The sequence below is a fragment of the Pleuronectes platessa genome, chromosome 17, assembly GCF_947347685.1.
Source record: "Pleuronectes platessa chromosome 17, fPlePla1.1, whole genome shotgun sequence".
Classification (NCBI taxonomy): Eukaryota; Metazoa; Chordata; class Actinopteri; order Pleuronectiformes; family Pleuronectidae; genus Pleuronectes; species Pleuronectes platessa.
The window spans coordinates 21,094,334-21,116,722 of record NC_070642.1 but is presented as its reverse complement, the minus strand read 5'-3'; the positions used below and the strand labels follow the sequence as shown (position 1 = coordinate 21,116,722).

Sequence of the window (22,389 nt, the reverse complement as noted above, 5' to 3'; positions counted from 1 at the left end):
ATTAACAGAGTCCGGCCTGTTTGTGGAGTGCAGAGATTAAATGTCAGCAGCAATCACGTTGAAGAGAGGGGGAGGAAGAGGAGAGGAGGAGGAAGAGGAGAGGAGAGGAGAGGAGAGGAAGAGGGGAGGAGAGGAAGAGGGAGGGGGGAGGGGAGGAGAGGAGAGGAAGAGGAAGAGGAGAGGGAGAGGAGAGGAAGAGGAGAGGAGAAGAGAGGAAGAGGAAGAGGGAGAGGAGAGGGAGAGGAGAGGAAGAGGAGAGGAGAAGAGAGGAAGAGGAAGAGGGAGGGGGGAGGAGAGGAGAGGAGGGTGAAGATGCTTTGGTCTCCAGGCGATAAGAGAAGCGAGAGCGTCAGAGAAACCAAACCCAAACGACATGAGCTTCAAACAGATTGCCGGCAATCTGCCAACAATCTCTTCAATAACCAGAAGAACAATTACATATTTAGTCACAAGCATTTCTTCAGATACAGAATCAGAAGCAGAGATGTAAACTAGAACCACTGGAGTAAAAAAAACACTAACATCTGCCAACATCTGGCTTCTGTCTGCAAAGAGGATGGAAACAATTACATTTACTTTCTCTCTCAGGACAAATGACTCATGTGTTGAACATATGCATATTTAGTGTTTGTTACATGATCTATAAACACTTTATCTCCAGAGTCACTCAATCGCCTTCATGAGCAGGTTTAAAAAACACGATGACAGCAGTTCTAACACAATCTACTGCAGATGATGAGGTGGTATAAGTACAGGAAGTGAGGGAGGGGCTGAGGATAGCAGGGGGGGGGGGGGGGGGGGGAGATATTTTTCATACAACATTAGGTTGCAAACATCCCGAGGTCATAACTTATTCAACAAATACATTCCCATCTCTATTGCATAATTTCTCTCTGGATGAAAAACCCTCACTGGCTAAAACGAGCATAAAGATTCTTCTTCTTTTTTTTGGGGGGGGGGGGGGGGGAGAGACTTTCTATTCAGCATCGCATATTGAATAAATCATAATTTGCATAAATTACATGGATGTCACACAGGTAGCGTCTGTGTTAAAGTGTCACATAAATAAATAAATAAGTGCTTCCTGGAGTTTTATTACATATTTCAAAGTTAAAGTTCATATTTAACCTTCAAACAGATTCTCACAAATCAAAGGCCGCGTGTCAGAGATGATATTTCTGATCCCTTCAGAAACTCATCAGAGGAAAATACAAATGATTATTAAAAAAAAACTGGATCAAAGGATTTCTAAATCAGTTCCACGTCTTTCAGGAGAAATGAATCTGATTGGACAGAACTGAACAAGTGGAACCTCTTCAAGGTAAAACGGAGGCAGGAGGAATTAAGAGTGAAAAATAATTATGTTTCATTAGCTTCAAATCTGAAATTCTAAAAGACGGGAAGAAAAAAAAACTCCACGGATCCTGAATACTTTAGAAAGACTTGAGTTTTCACGATTCCTCGACTGGATGTGAGTTTCCCTGATGATTCAGACGCCAGCAACAAACGAGGAAGGACGTGACGATTCTAGAATCTTCAGTTTTTGATCCTTTATTGATCTAATGTGTCTCATCCTCACAGTTCCTGGTCTGCAGCTACAGGCTGAAGAATCATTTCTCTCACGTTGTGTTTGGTCAGAGTTCAACAACCCGCCGCTGAGTCCTGGACTTTAATCTGACAAGAGGAGAAGAAGCTGACGGCCCAGTGATGGACTCACGACCCGTCCACGATTAGTTCCATCTCCCCTGTGACCCAACGTTTCCTTAAAGCGCCTGATAGTTTGATAGAGTTGGTAAAAAGAGAAATCACTCACAGCCGCAGTTAAGAAGGAGTTGAGAAATGGATTTTGATATCAGCTCCTCTCCTGCTCCTTGTCAGAGTCGTTTTCATTATCGAGAACCCGGCTGACAGTTTCCTCCGACACATGACAGCTGGCATTAAAAGAGACTTCTACTCAGTGTGTTCCTCTGACTCATGATATCTGACAACACGTTTATACTTTCTCCCTAACACGCTTAATCCCTCCTCTTCCTCAAAGTCTCACCTCTCTATCCCCATCATCGTTTCCCAGTTCTGCTGCATGGTTTGATAATGGATTTGAATTATATCCTGTCACTATATGAACGGACACATGATGCACAAGCTGATGTTATAGACGGGAGAAATACTCGACAGTGATATAAGAAAATTGCAGGTTTAAGGAATGTGGGAGAGAGGGATTTGAAAACAGAAGAAGAAGAGAAACCATCCTGCAGCATCGCTCCAGGAGAACAACAAAATAAATCCTCGTAAATAACGAAGAGGATTTCGCAAAAACTACTGAACAGATTCTTACAGAACTCGATGAAGGGACTGGACACAGGCCAAAAAGGAACCCATTGAATTTTGGTCTGGATCTGGACATAGAGGCAGATCGATTATAATTCTTTAATCCCTATTTTCTGACATTTTCACCATTTTAACAGGGAATAATTCATGAATCTTGATGATCTCTTCACAGTAAAATAAGAGGGACAAGAGAAGAATGTATCAGGGGACAAGTTCTTGGACAAATAAAAGAAGTGAGTGTCTTTAAAACCCGAGCCGGAGCCGGTGGAGCGATCATCATGATCCTGACGAGAGGAAGACGTGTGCACTCTCCTGGTCGACATCACAACAAATTACAGGTTGGGAACAGATTTCTTTGAAAGATCAACACAAAGTGCTTCGGCCCTGATCCACACAAGTTGTAATTTGTGTGTCATCACGACAAAGGAAAGTTGGGAAGCTTGGTTTTTAACATTGCTGTTATCAGACTGTGGGTCCAGGTGAGTGTGAACCCAGAGGGAGGTGCTCTGGTCTTAATTACTCCGTGTTTAGGAAGGAGATTTGCATCTGATTACTCAGGAGCAGTTTCTGTGTGAAATACAACTGGAACATGTGAGAATACGACAGAAGGAAAGTGGCTTGACTCATGTATTTATAAATATTATGTCACATTATGCATAAAAGTGACTGTTACAACCGAATTAACCAGCCAGGAAATGACACGGTTGAGCCTCCAGGTCTGAAGCTTAATAACGAATAATGCAAATAAAGCTCCAGCTCCTGAACCTTCTGTGTGATCATCAGGTTTCATTGGGCTCAGTTCCAGGTGAAGCTCAGTGAAGGTGAAGCAGTAGCTGTGACTCTGTGATGTGAAGTTGAAGTGAAGGTGATGATTCTCATCTTTGAAACGTCCGTGTTTATACGTCGGATTGTTATTTAAATAACTGGAGAACATTGATGTATGGAGATAAGAAGAAGGAGCGGAGCATCTAAGAAGAATCTCAGTGGACAGGAGGCGTGTTCCTCCTGAAGAACTATGATGTGTAGAGAACTGGGAACTCACGTTGGCCCCACTGGCCACTGTTGGGGTTCAGGTAGTTGGGGTAGAGCCCCTGAGGCTTGTCCAGGCGGTTGAGAACCTTCCGGATGTTCATCACCTGAGAAGAAGAACAAGAAGATGGCATTTAAAGAAAGAAATCTCTTTATTCTGCAGGAGTAAAGAGGTGAGAGTCAAAAATATACAACATGTTCATATCTCCTTTGCTTCCATTACCTTCTGAGCAAACTCAGGATTTCCGGAGAGCTGGCCGAGGTGCATGAACTCCAGGTGCAGGGTTCCGTACTCGGCCAGGATGCTGCTGCCTCCAGAAGCCCACGGCCAGTTTCTACCTATACCACTGCAGAAAGAAGAAGAGAGAGGGAGGGAGAGAGGGAGAGAGGGAGGGAGAGAGGATTCTGTTAATCAAAAGGAAAACGACAAGAAGAAATACTGAATCACCGCTGACGTGTAAAAAAGACCATTTGAAGAAATCCGCCTCCGTAAACATGTTCTTACAGGTGACCACTCTGCATTCATGCTCAATTGAAACCACAAGGTCTGTGGACAATAGGAAAATAACACAGAACGAGTCATTCATCAGAAAACCACAGGACCTTGAACTCATCTTCAGAGTTTCCTCAGTGACTCAGCAGCCAAACTTTAAACCAGTGAGAGGACTTCAGTCTGCTGGAATTTACCTGGACGTCATTTTGTCTCCGAGTGTTTGTGTACAGTCTATGTCCGTGATGCGTGTGTGTGTGTGTGTGTGTGTCTGTGTGTGTGTGTTGGATGATTAGAGCCACTGAGAGATCACTTCCAGATCGAGAGCTGATGACTCTGGTGGCGAAGCCTCAAGTAAAAACTCATGAATAACATTTTACTGCACCGTGAAACACACAGCGGGGCGTCGGCAGAGCAGTAAATAAATGGGGGACATAAACGGCACGGCACACACACACACACACACACACAGAGACAGACACACACAGACACACACCTCTTCAAAGAGGTGGATGAACATACTAATTACCCCCCCTTCAACTCATCAAGCTGCACAAGCCATAATTTGTTTCCCATTACACCATGGATTTAATCAACTCACCCGAACACAAGCAGGACCACTGCAGCATCAGGCAGCAGGCACACACACACACAGACACACACCACACAGACACACAACCTGACTGAATTCAGAGCTGTGCGTTTGTTCGCTTTGGATGGACGCAGACATATTGGAAAAAGCATTATTTCTTCATCTCCTCCTCCTCCTCCAGTTAACTGTAGGCTCGATCTGTCTATCCATCTTTCTCAATCCCTTTACTAACCCCCCCCCCCCCCCCCCCCAATGATGAGTGATAAATCTCCTCTCCTCAGAGGCGGGGAGAGGAACACACACACACACACACACACACCTTTCCATTTCAGCCCTGTCCAGCTCAAATCCATCCCAGAGCCGCGCTGTGAGAAACACTAAACCCCCGTGAAGGAGAACAAAGCAGACGACAGCAAGAGGAAAGCCAGAGAGTAAACCAAAACAGACACAAACCAATGGAGAGCAGATATATATATTAAACACTGGAGATAGAGAACTGAGGGTGAGTTTGATATACTACTCATCTGACCAGGGTGTGTGGAAGAGAAACGATTGGAGACGTGTAACGCTGCCTGGAGTTTAATTAAAAATCAAAGACCTGTCAAAGGGAAGATGCTCGTTTGAACAGCAGCTGAAATTAGAAGAACTATGAGGATGAAATCACTGAGCAACATTATGCAACTTTTAAAAATAATAAATAACTCTAAAATGAGTCGTGTGTCTCAAAAAACAATTTAAAAAAACTGGTTCCAGTCCTGTACCTCTCTCTATGGCAGCTTGCTTGGTTGACATATTATATTAATAATAATAAATTCAATAAAAGACACAGGGTCACAGATCTGCTTCTGCTCTGAACTGGGCTGTTTCAATATCTGCTGAGGAACATTCACGCCTCTGATTCTGATGGAAAACGCTGTTGTCCCAGTTCTGAAAGTGGAAACCAGCACAACACCGACAGGCACACGGCCCAACACAGCTGTATTAGTGTTAATACAGTGCAGGGTTGTGTTTGACCAGTGATGCAGACGTCCCAGTGGCCCAGTTTCCAGAGTTTCCAGAGTTTCCAGCCTCCACATCCAGCTCGCTCTAAATCCAGCTCCTCCACCCGAGAGGCGATGAGACTTGTTACCAGAGACAGTTTAGTTTATGACCCAGCTCCTGCTCTTCAGACCCACACTGCCATGCTACACACAAACACTACACAACTGAGCACACACACACACTCACACAGGGGCCTTGCTCTGGCGCTCATCTCAATTAGCAGCACGCCTGTTATGAGTTTCCCCTGCATGTGACCTCAGTTGGCTTTCACATCAATTATGGGCCTTAAGATTCATATTAAAAGCCGAATAAAGAGTGTGTTTGTTTATTAATAATATTACTAATATTCCAACTGATTGAAACCAAACAGAAGTAATTAAATGAAGCGGGAAAACAAAAAAAATATTAAATTCTCTTTGCAAACGCGACAGGAAATATTAATTAAAATTCACGGTGACCTAGAACAAGGGGGGGGGGGACTTCTCAGGGATTATGTTTGGCTCACTCTGACTTTTCAAAGCTCGTATTGAACTTTCATTACAAAGCGGGAGATGAGAAGTGATGCCACGCACTTTGTTTGACTAATAGGACTCAACACTTCTGATTAATGTGCTCAGCCCGTTTCATAACTTTCACCAGGCTGAGAGAATTAAAGCTTAGTGTGAATATTGCAGGTTATCACTGGGGGGGGGGGGGGGGGGGGGGCGTTTACTATCTCGACTTTAAAGCAGGAAATGATGTGGAGTTCTTTTCCAAGGTCAGAAGGGAACTTTAAGTTTTCTTTTCACATAGGAGGAAGGACAAGACGCTCCTCTTCTTCCTCCTGAGTTATTTGTATTCTTCCAGCTTTGCATCCATCTCTTTCTGGGACATTCGTGTTCTCACACTCAGCCTCTCATATTTCTAATTGCAGAACTATTCATCCAGATAATCCTGCGAGAAACAAGCAGGGCTCTAGACGTCCATGGAACAACTAACATGGATCCAAAGCCTCGACCCAGAAGGAGAAGTGGGTCGTTACAGATTGATGCCACCGGTGAATCTCTTCTCTTTAGAGGACGTACTTTACTTTTCTTCTCCTCCCTTTCAGTAGCTTCCAATGTTTCTTTTAAATAATTAAACCTCTCACACCTTTACGGCCGTTTCTTGGCCCAGCTCTGAAATGACAAACTGTAGCTTGGTAGTTTTTTTATTCACATCTGTGAATTTAATTCTGCTGTTCCGAGCAGTAACCTGGAAAAAACAGAGAACGCACCCCCATCTCCATAAATTAGCATGTCACAAGAACGTGGCCTCTCAGGCTCGCGTGGGGCAATGTCAGGAAGCACCCCCCCGATTCACTTGTGCTCAGCGGTCGGGTGAAGTCTATAATTTGGCTCAATTCTCTCAGGCTTTTCTCGTGTGTTCGCAGCCCCTTCCCTCTCCTCCTCCTCCTCCTCCTCCTCCTCCTCATCCAGCCCATGACCTCCCTTTCCCTCAATATCTCTTCCTCTCTGTCTGAAAATCCATCGCACTTCTCCTCCAGGCGCGAAGAAAATGTGAATCGCAATAGATTCGCAGTTAGCAACTTAATTAGAGGCCTTAAATCACGGGTGCCTTCCAGTGCCTGAGGTTACTGCCGAGGCAGTGGAAGGCTGCACTGGGAACGAGTGGGTGCATTTATGAGTGTGCTTTTCTTTATGTTTAAATAGTTGGCCAACTTTTCTTTGTTGTTAAAAAAGACCTCGGGGCAACGAGACTGTGTTACTACCAATAGCATGACTGTGCATCACCTGTGTGTATATGTGTGGTCATGGTAAGAACATGCCTGTCAGGTCACGCTACGGTCAAATGAAACACCATCATTACAGCTGGAAACACGCAGCAGACACGTTTTGAAACAAGGAACAATTTAATATTTAGCATTTGTCCTCAGAAATGACTCAAGTGATCAGTTTTCTAATAGTTGGAGCTATTGAATAATCAATCACAATTGCATCAGGACAGAAATCTGCAAACACAGGCAGAATAAAATAAAGAAAACACAAACTTTACCACTATATATTCTTATATATTTAGATATTTATATATATTTTTTTTCCTGCTGTTTTTATATATATACATTTTATATTTTGTTGTACTATCCAATCCCTTAACTGGCTATACTAGCCCCATGCACAGACTTTACCACTACATATTCTTATATATTTATATATTTATATATTTTTTTTCCTGCTGTTTTTATATATATTTATACACACATTTGATATTTTATTGTACTATCCACTCCAGCAGCACAAGAACACCTTCCTACTGGACACTGACACAATCACATCATTCCATTCCATTCCTGTATCTATAAATATGTTCTCCGTATGTGATTTATGTTTGTAAGTCAATGATGTGTTAAGTGTACAAGCTACTGGATGATCTGAATTTCCCACGGGATTAATAAAGTATCCATCTATCTACAAACAGAAGTCTTCTGGATCCTCCTGCATTAATTTAAAACACACCGTGTAGACTCTAGTTCTTTTTAAATCTGCATTTCCTATAAGCTTCTGTTCTCTGATACAGGAGTTCAAGTGAATGTCAATGAATCTTCAGAACCTCACACGTTATTGTTTTGGCCTCCAGGTCTGTAGCTGAACGAGTAGATGTGCCATGAGGTGGCTCTTTATTCTTTATTTCCCACACTTTCTTCTGTGAGATAAGGAAAGAGAGCAGGGGGCAGAAATCCTGGCTTCCACTCTGCAGCACCATTAAGAAAATGAAAATTACCGTCAGCAGCAGTTTGGCTAAAGAGCAGATGTTCTCCTTGAGATTGTGGTGGCTGTGATGGGAGCTGTGGGACGGCTAATGGTTTAGCTCGTAGACGGTTTGGTGAATAGAAACCTCTCAGAGAGCCGTGAGGAAAAGTCTCTACATGATCTCAAATCTTCACAGAAACTCTAGAAAACAATATAAAAACTTTTCTCTGATTGAAATGTAGGACTTCACGTTCTAAATGATTTATTTTCCATTCGGTTGTTTTCAGTGAATATCTCAGGAAGTAGTTTGCAAATAGAAACTTCGAGTGTTTTCCCTATTTCCAATTACGCAGAAAAAATTAGATGTGTGTATACGACACACACACACACACACACACACAAACACACACACACAAACACACACAGGCTCATCCCATTAAGGCCAGTCAGTATGCAGTGCAGTGGGAGTGACTTGCAAGAGCTTTATCTGTCTGAATGTTAATAGCAGGGCTATGGGACATACTGGCCTGAGCAGATAATGACTGGGTGACTAGTTTGAGTGTGTCTGTGTGTGCCCGTGCGTGTGCGTGTGTGTGTGTGTGTGTGTGTGTGTAAAAGAGAGAAAGACACAGTTGAAGAAAGCTTCCCCTGTGGAGGCACAGCATCTTAGTTCTGGTTGAAGCCACAGATATATTGATATAACTTTATTTAATGTTCCAATTATAAATGTTTATTCATCTGGAGCGATTACATGAGGTTTAAAATGCTTTTTTCCACAACTGTAAATGTCTTTATTATTTCTACAAATCCTACGCTGGGAAAGTGTGAAGATATTCTGCTTATTTGTTATTATTTATCTTTTTCTGGGTCACAATGTTGTTATTTAATCACTAGAACAAAACTGAAGCAGCAGAAAACAGTTCTGAGGCTTCAATCTACAATTAAATAAAGTAAAGACTCAAGTAGTGAAGCTGTAATCGAGGAGTCAAGGCAGATGAGAAGAAGAACAGTGTCTAATGGTGTTAACAGTTTACTGGACATTTCACTGGAACCACCACTCAAACGCTCCCAGTGCTGGGCCCTTGTGATCCTTTAACTCAAATGATGGAGGGACCAGAGTTCCTCTCTCTCCACTGGACTCGCTCTGCTGGGGTCCAAGTCTGTCGCAGATCGATCGGGCAAATCAAACGTTTTCCGCCCAGTTAGTGGAAATCAATGGGTTTGTACACAAAGAGAGGGAAACAGTGAGGGGGGAGGGGGGGAAGAGACGGTGGGACAATCGAGCGCCAGATTCTTTAACTGTGTCTCTGATTCGTCACATCACAAGTGGCTGAGTTGAGGCCTTTTCAAGTGTCTTTTAAATATAAAAGAACTACAAATAAATAAGTTCAAGATTTTCTTTCATGACTGAACAATCCTACATGTTGCTTGTTTGTTTCATGGATGATGAGTCTGGTAAAGAAATGGGATAATAAGTGTTGTTTTGTCTGAGCAGGAAAACCTTTTCTCCCAGTAGCAGGTGGAGAAACAGATTTAGTGAAGTAACGATCATCACATGGGACGTTTGGTTTTCCATAACACTCCCAAACCAGTCTGTAAAGAAACCACCTGGGTTGTGTGGTCCCACCTCAAAACCTCTTAGAGCTCACAAGCACATCAGGTCCTTTAAGATGGTGTTAACATGTTAACACTGCATTCCATACACCTTTTATTCCATTTGTCTGACCCGGGACTCGTTGATTCCTCCAGACGAATATGTCAATGTTAACCGACAGCTTCACAGGAAACAGCAGCTCCGGCTTCACCAGAGAGAAGAAACAACATTTATCTTGTTCTCTAACATGAAAACGGAGCGAGCGAGCAAACGAGGTTCAGCTGAACTTAGTGACACGTTTTTAAAACCGTGTCCTCGTTTCCCGCTGCCGCTCTCGGGCTGCGTGGACGGCTGCAGGCGAGAGAGATGGAAAAACGGCAGAGGGGGAATAGAGAGAACAAGGCCATGGAGGCGACCTGCAGGATGATGTCCTGGATCAGAAGGAGATACTGGGTCAATGGAGGGAAGATGGATGGAGAGAGGGAGGATGGAGAGGGGGATACAGAGGAGCGGCTTGTGGAGAGAAGTGGAGAAAACAAAAGAATCGGGAATAAAAGGAGGAGAGGAAGGAACGGGGACGAAGGGAAGGATCATAATTGGGCCTCGTTTGCGTGTGTGTGTCTGTGTGTGTCTGTGTGTGTGTTTAACTGATTCGTGCCGCTTCCATCTGGGTCAAGGTTGTGTTGGAAGTCCCACAGCTTCAGAAGTGCTCCACTGATGTTTCCTCTCAACTTAAAGAAACTCTCGATCCGTTTGCACTCGACTCTTTCTGCCTGCACCCGGTCACTAACACCTATAGTCTATTTGTTTATAACACAACCAAGAATCTTGTTTCTGAAGTTTCTATTCATGTGATTTAACTGTTCTTAGCAAGAAAAGCAGGAAAATACTAATGTTTTCATATTAAAGCAACATTTTGTGACTTTTACTAAGCTACAGCGCCCCCTAAGGCCAGACACAGCGATTACTTCTGTCTGCCTCGGAGCAGTGAAGGGTTTTTCATCATGAAACGATGTAAGAACGTGTGTGTGTGTGTGTGTGTGTGGGGCCATCATAGCTCAGTCATGCAGGTAAAGTCATCATCACCACCAATCTGCTCAGGGCTCAAGGGGATCACACGCACACAGACACACACACACACTCAGTCTCTCTCCCATGGGTGCTTCCCACTCCAGAGAGGAGGACATGGGGGTGAGGGGGGGGTGCAGGGTATATTCAGGAGGAAAATTAATTTGTTACAGCATGTTTATCTTCATGACAGCCCGCCTTTTAATTAACGGCCGACAAACAGCGAAGCGCCGTGTGTCAGTCTCTGGGGAAATGAACATATAAACAAAATTAGGGGAAATAAAAAGTATACCCCCCGTCCCCCCGCCCATCCATAATGAATGACTGACAGGTGGCCTGGAGGGAAACTGGTTGGAGAACCTCTGAGTGCTGGTAATGTTTCCTCTCAGTGATACTTTGATTTATCTGCTACGTCCCTATAACAATTATAAATACAAATATATATATACAATTATATTGATTAATTGCTAAAGGAGACTTTGCTAGTTTGAAGCCCTGGTTGATAAAAAGCCCAAATAACACATTTGATTAATTGAAATGTGTTATTTGGAAAGCACTTTTCATTTTGTACCATTTCCCTCTGACTCCACAGCTTTCATGAAAACGCTGCAGCTTCATATTCGAGCACTTTAATTCAAAGTGAGTGTAAATTAAAGGTCCAGTGTGTTAGTGTGCACAGAGAGGGGGGGGGGGTCTGCTTTATGAATCAACGCTACAAGAAATATGTTATCAATCAAATGGACTCACACCAGAGGAGGAGACTTGTTTCTCTCTGTCTCTCCACCAGAGGAAACTGCTTTGCCGTGTGTCACAGTGTGATGATACACACTCGTTACTCGAGTCAGACACTTGTGTGTGTTCTGGTCTTCTGAGTGTGGTTCAGTTTCAGGGCCAGCCACTGGCAGTCAATCCATCCATTGTGAGGAACCAAACATCTTGTCTCTGGCAGGTCGGCTCTCTCATGTAAATCTGAAACATCTCAGCTCCGTGGCTGAGAGCCTGAACCGAGAGAGAGTCTGTGTTCGCCAACGTTGCATCATGAGTCAGACCACAGAGCTCTTTCATAGAATCAAACCTCAAAACCACTGCTTGTGTGTGTGTGTGTGTGTGTGTGTGTGTGTCTGTGTGTGTGTGCGTGTCCTACCTCTTGAGGTTGAGCAGAGCCCAGGGGATGCCAGTCGGCGTTTTGAAGGCTGGCAGCAGCTTCTCACCCAGCTCCACCGCCTTCCTACGGAAAACCTGAGACAAGAAGGAAAGAAAGAAAAGTATTTAATTGTGTCTTTGCTGAAAGAGGATTTGACTTTGTCTTGACCGACACTTGATAAAGACCGTGCACACGACAACGGGGAAAGAAAAGATCTGTACAATATATTTCAATTGCAGTTCACCAAGTGGCCTCCAGGTTTAATGAAGTTGTATCATGTTGTATTGGAGGAATCAGTCGAGATCTGACTGTATTTACACTTGTAGAAACTAAATGAGCTAAGTGACTGGATCATGCACACTCTGAAGTTTCATCTTTTATACATTCGGGGTCTTCAAAACAAACAGACTCACTAAATCAAGATATTCAGCCGGAGATATGCAAGTGGATTTTTGTTTTTGCTGCTGAAAATCCACATTCCCTAAAAACAAATTAGGATATTTTGATAATTAAACGTTTTCATAGATAAAACTCCTTCTGAGCATGTGGTTGTGTTCTTCACTGAAACAAAACCAGATTACAGAATTTTTAGCGCTGAAGTTAAATTATTTACATCAGAGAATCTTCAACTACATCCCGGATCCGGCAGTCGAGGCCGCTTTAAATAACTTCATGAATATTCAGGAGAAACTGAACCTGGACCAGAACAAAACCCTGAGATGAATGTCTCATGGAACAGGACGGATCTCCACGAGGTTCACCTGAACGAACCTCGAAGGTTCTAATGTGCCATCGGGTGGCGTTGGTGATTGGACCGGAGTTGGATTTTGTTGGCACTGAAAGTAGAAGTGCTTCCATATCTGGCTCCTGGCACGAGTTTAGTCCAGCAGTTAAGATGAAATGGGATCTGGCCTGAGATGATGCTGCTGGTTTACAGGTTTTACACTCGACACACGTCTTCTCTCCACTCACTGCTGGTGTGATAATGGAAATGCTTATGTAGCGCTGATTAGCTCCGTTAGATATTACAAATTAAAAATCTGTCATTTAGAATTAAAAGAGAGAAACCAAGTCTGTGTCACCAAATATCATGAAAGATAAGAACAAAACATTCTTCAATGTAAATGTTCGGAGGAAACGCACACAACTGACCAAAGACACTTTGACCCTACGTGTGTCTTTTCTATGTCAAATGAAGCCAAAGCACCTCAGTCGCCCCCTGGAGGCTGGTGGCGGCATACCTCATTAACCCCACCTCCTCCATGTTAGCAGATGTGGACATGGACCGACCTAAAATACACATTAGTTTACTTTTAGGTCGTTCTAGTCACACTGATGTATATTCAAGTGTTAGGTTTCTGATTAACACATAAAACTCACAAAACAGGGAACAACCATTAACCACTTGAAGGTGTCACCGAATGTTTTTTACACATTTCACTGGAGGTCAACGACACTATTCTCATCTGTAGCTTATTCCCACTTGTAATTTACAGGCGTGCAGACCTCACTGCTGTTATCATCCACCCTTTGTTGTTTTCAGTGTGGTAGTATCTGTCGTATACACACACACACACACACACTATGTCAGAGCCATGGCAGCTCTGTTCCCCGGGGATCCACCACTCAGCCGGGTGTGAGACAGCGGCAGGGAGGGCGAAAACAGACGTGAAGAAGAAAAGCTTGAGAGGCTACTTGTCACGTCGAGGTGGAAACTCTGCAGCGTTTCCTTCAGAAGCAAAAGGGCAGGAAAGGTCAGTTTGGACTAAAAAAGTGTAATCTATGTGTTTGAGGGAAACCAGTGGGCGATCGATGGATCTCACAGGATCACAACCTCACAATAAAAAGAGTAATTTACTACGATCTCTGGTTCGTGTGGAGCTACATCACTTCAGCCTCTTCAGGAACTGACCCCAACTAGTCTTTCACCTCAGAGGACGGAGAATAACAGACTGTGATAAACTCTTAGATTCTATATTGGATATTTCCATGTATTTATTTTGTATCTTCACTTATTTATAATGTTTTACTTTCCCCCGTCGCTGCTGTAAAATATCAAATTTCCCCAAAGTGGGATAAATAAATGATCATTTGAACAAATCCTAACTTATCTTAAAAAGCAACAGATTGCTAACAAGTATCAGCTGTAACAATATGATGTTATTATCTTAACATTATGAACATGTTGGGATATCAGAGAAACAGGCAGATCTAGATCTCATTATTTCACGACAGATTTTAATATATTGTCTTTATAATGTATTGTTTTCAAGACAAGGAACTTTGTGGCATTGTTGACATCACATTACCATTAGTAAGTGTGTGTGTGTGTGTGTTCGTGTTTGTGTGTCTGTGTTGTAACAAGGTGTCACATCGGTGTGATTAATGTCTTTAATAATGCCAGGAGGACACAGAGGGGACGAATAAAAACACTCGCAGGGACGCGGAGAAGAATAAATTAAACACACCCACTGTCCGGGGCCATCAAGCAAACTGCCAACGAGCTTTAATAAGGAACTGAATTACACAGGAAGTGAAGAAAACACACATGCACAGACAGAGAGCTAGTGGCTGAAGTCATTAGTAAAAACTGATGTTGGTAAATCACAGTTCACGCCCGGGAGCTTCTAACAAAAATAATCTACGAGGGAAAGTAACAACCTGAAAGTTCTTGTGCTCAGATTCCCAAAAGAAGTGCGTTGGTGAGTTGTGTTGTTATTAAAGAGGAGTGGGTCACTGGTGATGATTCAGGTCAGAGAAGTAACACAAAGTTAGAGGCAGAAAACCACGGAATGAATCCTTTTAGGTCTCAGTTCCAAACTTCAGCCACCAGGGAGTTTGCTCTTTTTTTAAACCCCCTTCTATTTCTCTCGTGTGTGTAAATTGTGTGTTGGTACAGAGTCAAGACAACTTGGCCGGTTGTGTCGTCTTTGTGTGGTATTTTCAGAACGGTATTTTGGGCTTTAGAGTTAACTCCTAAATTTAGGATAAGAACAAAGAAAATAAGAGACGGCAGAAACCATTTCAACCTCTGAACAGAAAACTGGGAGGGAAAGTTTCTCCATCACCAAAAACCCACAATGCACCACACAACGTTTAACTCTTGTTCTCTTACCAATATTATTATTATTTATTAAGTTTATGTAAAAGCACCAGTTAGAGGTCGGATAAGTTCTCTGGAGGCCTTTAGGGGACGTTTATTGTTGGAAATCTCTAAATGGCGTAAGTGAGGCAGCTTACGTCAACACACCTTTTACTCTGGTACATTATATCCTCGGGGTAAAGACCGGTTCTCACAGACAATGAGACAAGGTCAACTCTCGCTGATGCATAAAACACAGGCGTTGTCAGGAGCATGTCTTTTGTCCTCGAGAACAATAAAGACTTAAATTTCAGAAACAGAAGAAGCTCAATCTGACGTCAGTGAAAACCCCCGAGAAACTCTAAATGTCCAAGGAGATGTATACGTCTCATTTTTCTTTCCTCTGGTGGGTTATTTGAGTTTTTTGTGTCACATAACATCACAATGCCAAGCAACTAGTCTAAAATAAGTTGGAGTGAGGTCTTAAAGAGACAGGAGCCAAAACCAAGTGTTTGAGACAGAGGCTGAAAAGAGGAGCTGCAGCAATGGGACAATATGAGGAAAAATGATGTTTCCTGATCCTCAAAGCAGATAAACCTTTTCAAATTAAAGTTATCCACCTGAATATGAGCAGAATACGTCTCCCTAAGAGCTTCCAGGCATTTGCCGTCTGTGTCGGCATTAATCTCGCAGAGGTATCCCCGGTAATGTTTGTAATAAAATACCTGGAGGGCATTAAATCTAACAGATGCTTCTTCACGGGGAGACTCCAGGGTTTTCGGAGCTAAACCCTGAGTAATGTTGACCGACGCTTCAATCAGCTACAGTGAGAATGAAGCTCTCACGGATTTAATTACTGAGATGTAGGAGCTCAGCAAAGTCAATATAAAAAGAGGACGGCAGCAAACAGAACAAGCTGCTCATCATCACACAGGTCGTAAACAGATCCCTGTTGTTTCCCAAATATCCAGACAAATTATAATGGAACTGAAAAAACCAAACAGTTAATGCCATAAAATCATAATTGAAAATGTTGTTTGTATTTGTTATTAACTCCCAGTGGAGGAGGAGGAAGTGTTGATACAGCTTCTAGTTATAATAGAGTCTGAGTGAGAATTAAAATGATTGTTGTTGACACTTACAGATTAACATTTAAAATAAGTGCCTCAATCTAATGGTTTGTTGTTATGCTCTCATAATCCTCTTACTCGTTTGTGCTGGGACTTTGAGTGTATTTTAAACTGAATTATTAACTTAACAACCTCAACTTACATTTATGGGATTGTCTCTAAAGCTTTGGAAGGAATTTCATGGTCGGAAATATTATGTTACTTTTGATTTATTGTTGGGATACATTTGTAGTCAAAACATTTAGGTTAACAACATGCACATCGAGTTAAAGGTTATTTTGTTGATGACTTCTGGATGAAAAATATATCACAGAATGTTTAAAAAGGACAAAATTAAAGCTCAGATTAAATAATTTGATTTGCTGTAGTGGCTCCTCCTCAGACGTCTGATAAATACAAAACAGTACTTAAGATGTGAAATGTGAAGTTCAAAATAGAAGACATTTAATAAAATAATAATAATTTTAACTTCCATCATCATAAATACCAATATTCAACTGTTTTCTTCATCTTCTATGACAGTAAACTTTGTATCTTTGACTCCAGGGAAGAGTGATGAATGTTGGTCCCTATTTTTGGACCAAACTATTTCTCACTTAATAGAGCAAATTATGATAAAGTAATTGTTTGATTAAACCCTTTGTTGTTCTGTCAACTGCTTTTTGTCTAGGCCAAGATTAAGCTGTCAAACTCAATGTTTGAGAGAGAGAGAGAGAGAGCGAGAGAGCGAGAGCGAGAGCGAGAGAGAGAGAGAGACAGAGAGCGAGAGAGAGAGAGAGAGAGAGAGAGAGAGAGAGAGAGAGAGAGAGAGCGAGAGAGAGAGAGAGAGAGAGAGAGAGAGGAAAGATGCTCACACATGCAGAAACAAGGCCAAGGTGATGGGTTCAACTTCTCTTGGAGGTGTTGGCAGTGGGATTAAACCTGGACCACGGTGTAGATTGTGTTTGGACTCAGGTGCTGCCCACTGGAGGGTCCTCACAAGGTTTTTAGCATTTTAAGTATGTGGTTGTGTGTGTGAGTGCGTGTGTGTGTGCAGCTAATCAAGTTTCCATCTCTCTATCCAGAAGCACTGGCAGAGTGTGTGTTGTGTTACGTGTTGCAGTCCGTGGAGAGACTCTTGGACAGCCTCCTAACTAAGATGAATCACAGAGCCAGGCCTCCGGGCGACCAGCAGGCCTGTGAGACTGTGGCCCAGATTACAGCAGCGTCCGTGGGGAGGGAGCCACGCGTGCCGAGGACACCACCACTACCACCACCACCACCACCACCACCACCACCACCACCACCGCCTGCCTGCCTCCTCCTCTTCCTCCCTCCCTCCCTCCTGGTTCCTGACACACTGCCCCCTCTATCTTCCTCCTTCTCCTCCCTTCTGCCCTTCATCAACCCTTCTTTCCCCGACATCTTCTTACATGTGATTTATTCTCCTTCTTCCTCTCTCTCAATCCGTGAAACTCTCTCTCTTCCTTCCTCTTCCGTTTGTGTATCTAATTAATCTTTCCGCTGCTTCCTTCATTGGCCACAAAAAGAAAATTGGAAAATTCTATTAATTAGATTGTCCAGAATTTTTAGGTTCAACCAGCTTTGATGGATATTTTTGATTTTGCATTACACACACAAAGGACTTCTTAGGTTGACGTGATGTGACGAGCAGATGCAGAGGAACATTAATGAGCATGTTCTTCTTTCATCTAGTTGGTGTCTCTCCTCATCTCAGTGATGAACCTCAGTCCAATGTTCACTTTAACTTTCAGCTCTTGTTAAACCCTGAATGACTTCGACAGCAAAGTGACTGAACCGCGGCAGAAAAGACGAAACTCTGAGACGTCTGCACAACTTGCCTAACTTTTGTGAATCAATTTGTGTTGTAGGGTTGATTGTGAAATGAGTTGTGCTACTTGACCAAATATAACGAGCTCAGCAGCTGCAGCGAGTCAAGGTGTCACTGTTCTGTCTATGAAAAGAGATTGAAGCCGTTTGGTTCTGGTCTCAGAATCTTTACAACAAAGGTAAAAACTGAAATGAAGGGTTTGGACCACTGGAGCATGGGGGCGCAATTTTATCCACATCTCACATCTTCATCAACACTTTACATCCTCAGTTCCATTTAGAGGGTTTAAGATACGCCCCCTACTTTCCTGGTGAGGCTTGGTGACTCGACCCTTTATTCAGTCGAGATTGTCCTAATTTATTATGTTAACTTCAAAAGCAAGATCGATCACGTCTCATAGTCCATTCAGTTCTAATTCTAGAGCATCAGAAAGAGCCTGAAGGTGAATTAATGAATCCAAAGCAGGCGAATCTGAACGATGAGCACAGAGTAAATGAGGGAAAAGGGAAAGTGGGAGTCTGAGCAGAGTCGGCTGAGTGAGGAGTGTAAGGAGGCTGCTGCCCAGACAGCTGTATGGAAGAGGCTTAACACACACACAGACACACACATACACACACACTGAGGAGGTGACAGCTTTCAGTGGTAAGAAGCCTGCTGTTGTGTGAATGGTTGCTCTAGTCTGCCTCTCCACTACCGACAGAGTCTCTCTCTCTCTTAATCTCTGTGGAATAAGTTGCTCCAAGGAGGAAAAACCAAGGATGAAAAATAAATTAAACAACGAATCGGTAATAATTCAACATAGGAGAGGAGAGGAAAGAGATAGAATAGAGAAAAGAGAGAAAGAAAGAAGAGAGGGACACTGACGAGGGGAGAGGAAAGGGACAGGGGACGAGAGAACGAGGTGAAAGAGATGAGAGGAAACAGGAAAGGAAAAGGAGAGGAAACAGGGAAGGACAGCAGGAGACAAGAGGAAACTTGAAACAGGGAAAGAGAGGGTTGGAAGAATAAGGGTTGTAGAGGAAGAGACAGGAAACAAAAAGAAAAGGAGATGACAGGAAAAGAGGAAAGATGGAAGGATGTCATAAACCTACTCAAGACACATATACACCAATATTAGTTTAGACCTAAAAAATCAAGTGTAAATAGTCTGACAGTGCATTTTGCCGCCGGACGCCTCAGGCTGGAATATTTACCAAAGCAGCCGGTGGCTTTTACATGGAAGTCTCTCGTCTCTACACACATTTGAATAAAACTGGAAGAATCTGCTGCACACGCCACTGAGCTGAGGATTCCTGCAGCGGATTAATGCAACAGCTCCAACAGCAGCTTCTCCCTGGGTCACTGTGTTGTTAAGAGTGTGTGTGTGGCGAGGGGGGGGGGGGGGCTCTTTGCAGATTTATCTTTTATCCCCCGACTCCCTCTTCACCTACCAGAGAGCTGCAGGTGAATGTTAATGACACGGGATGGAATAATGGAGAAAGACGGGGAAATCTAATCTTCTGTGATTTGGGTTCAGATGTGGGAAACGTGTCAGCTGTGATAACACACACACACACACACACACACGCACACGCACTGTTAATAAAATGTTCTATACGTCTACCTCTATAATTTAGCAGATTGGCAGCTGGTTTGGAATTTAGGTTCAAGGTTTTTCCACGATTGATATGAGCAACACAACCTGAAGCTCCAGACTGAACTCAATCTATTCAAAACAGGCCTGGACCCGAGTGAAGCAACATTTGCTTATTATTTAAATATAGTTAAACTAAGTTCTTCAGGTTGTATGTCGTGACAACGATGCTGCTGAAATACTTCTTTGATGAAAAATATCAAAAGTTGAGTCAAAGTTTCCCGGGAGGCAGAGAAACGTCGGCTCATCAAGATAACGTCAATCAACCGGAGTCGACAGGGAGGAGAGAAGTTTCCTCTGAGTTCACGGCAGGAAGTCTCTCCTCAGTTTGACACTCGACAACAGAGGAAGAAAAACCTTCTCACACAGAAAAATGATTTGTCCTCCATGCAAATATCAGCCTTAATATAATAATAATAATAATCAGTACACACACATGTGCAGAAACACGCAGTGAGCATCAACTCCTGGTGACATCAGCTCTCTGAGCCGGTGCTGACTCGGCACTCCTTCCACGGAGCTGCTATGGAAATGCAGACGAGTGATGAGAAGGAATTTACATCGAGAATTGCCGTCACAGTCGGAAAGTTACATCGGAGAAAGTTCCTGTTTGGAGTGTGGAGGGAAAAAACTGCAAGGTCAGCGAGTCGAGCTCAGAGCTGTGCTGGAGTCAATCCCCTCAGAATAATCCTCAATTCATATCAGAGCAGGATTGAAATGGATGTTTGGGAGGTCACGATTTCTGATATCGATATAACAGATGTGATTCATAAGATCTTATTATCAAATTATTGTGACTAAGAAATGTAAGTTACAATTTCACCATGAAACTGTAAAAAAAAAAGTTTAAAGACATTATTTTTCCTGAGTGAAGGTTGTGGTGTTAAACTCTAATTTCTGAGAATAACAAACAGCTTCTTTTTACACTGCTCATTAAATCTCATTTAACTCACTTAATTATCATTAAAACAATAAGTGACAACACAAGCGTACACGTCACTTTGACAACTCAACAAACACACACACACACAAACACTCAGCCTACTGGAAACCACGAGGAGGAGGCTCCTTTACTGGAAGCTGACAGATTTTCCATTAACAGCCTGGTCCGTTCATTCAGCCACTCGGGGATTCATCAGGACGAGTGCAGAGCGCCGAGTGCTACGGAAAGCTGCACCGGACAAATATAGTCGACCGTGAATGAACTGATGCAAACAACTATGAATATTTCAGGAGAACCTTCTTCCCTGAGACAAGAGACTAAAAGTAGAAATGGGGGGGGGAGTCGTGTAAATGTGAAAGATTCACCAGCAAATGTCAGTCAGTGCTGAGGCCTTCAAGTTAAAGGTCTGTGCTCCGAAAATGAGTTTCAAGCCTGAAAGCAGAGCCGCTCCACAGTGATGATGAAGAAGAGGAAGATGTCACTGGGTGAGTTTTGCCTCTTTTTTTTTTTAGAGTGAGGAATGAAAATATCTTCAAATAAAATGTGTCAGGAGATAAAAACCTGTGAGGATCCAGAGGAGGATTCTCACAAGTGACAGATTGAGAGTCTACAAAGAACCGTTCTTTAATCTGACTGCTGGTAAATTTAGACAAAAAGTCAACAAACTCCACACGGCTTCCTTCAGGCACAGTTCACATCACAACCGCTCGGAGGAATTTACTTTAAACTGACAAAACGCTGCCGTCACTGAGAGTTTAAAAAATGATATTAATACAGATAGAAAAATGTTTTACTTCTTCAGCTACTAACAGAAGGTAAATTGAACAAGAACCAAAACACAAAGCAGCATTTATACAAAGACAAGTGTCTTAAAGAGGATTAAAAACTGAAATTAACCAATGGGTACAAGCATAAGTAGGTTTAAACTTTTAAAAGATAATTGTTTTGTATAAATTCCTAAAGATTTGTAGAGATTAAAGTGATTAATGAATTATTACGTCCCCCTTTACAAGATAAAGGTCTTATGAGGACATTTGAGTTTTGCTGAGCACGTACTGTTGATGATTCGGTGAGACTGAGCCAAAACCATTAATACTGTGGAGCACAAAATCAAAACAGTGAGCTGAGAGACACTGAAACGTTCTGCAGAGCTGAGATCTGTTCCCTTTATGTTGAGTAATGTTCAACATCAGGTCAGGTTGGGTCACGCAGAGCCACAGAAGTGAAGTCTGGTTAGAAAACGTATTGTTGGGAAAAACATGAAAGAGTCTTTAGGACGAGGAGTCAGACAAGTGAGTCGAGAACAAAACACCTTTAAGGACGTGTGTAGTGCAAGTGTTAAACAAAGCTACCTGTCAAACTGCTGTCTGCCTGGAAAAAAAACACCTCAGATCTGCTCAGCCAGACGGCACAGACACACAAACACACACACAGACACACTAACTTCTCCTTCTGTTTCAAAGCCAGGTTCGACAGGATGGAGAAGATGGGCCTCTGCATCGGCCCTTAAAAGCAGCAGTCTGAGATCAAACAGACATCAGAGGGGACCTGAGCAGATACACAGAGGTACAGACCTACAGACAGGCTCACAGACGCCTGCTAACAGAGCCGGGGAGAGGGCTGATGTAATTGGACTGTAAGTCCGCCGAGCAGCGAGTCGCCTGGTGGAGGGTTCACAGGCCCGCAGCCGGTACTGGCCATTAATAATGAGCACTGGGCCGCGGGGCATGCCGCACTTTCATCCAATGAAGTGTT

General features: G+C 43.0%; 1 protein-coding gene across 1 annotated transcript in view; it reads right to left on the bottom strand.

The window, feature by feature from the left end:
- man1a1 (mannosidase, alpha, class 1A, member 1) overlaps positions 1-22,389 on the bottom strand; it is an 89,890-nt gene that overhangs the window by 5,588 nt on the left and 61,913 nt on the right. The window contains exons 5-7 of the mRNA XM_053444719.1: positions 12,016-12,110; positions 3,581-3,704; positions 3,371-3,464 (exon numbers count right to left, since the gene is read on the bottom strand). Of these exons, the coding sequence (XP_053300694.1) occupies positions 3,371-3,464; positions 3,581-3,704; positions 12,016-12,110 (313 nt within the window). The remainder of the gene's footprint in view (positions 1-3,370; positions 3,465-3,580; positions 3,705-12,015; positions 12,111-22,389) is intronic.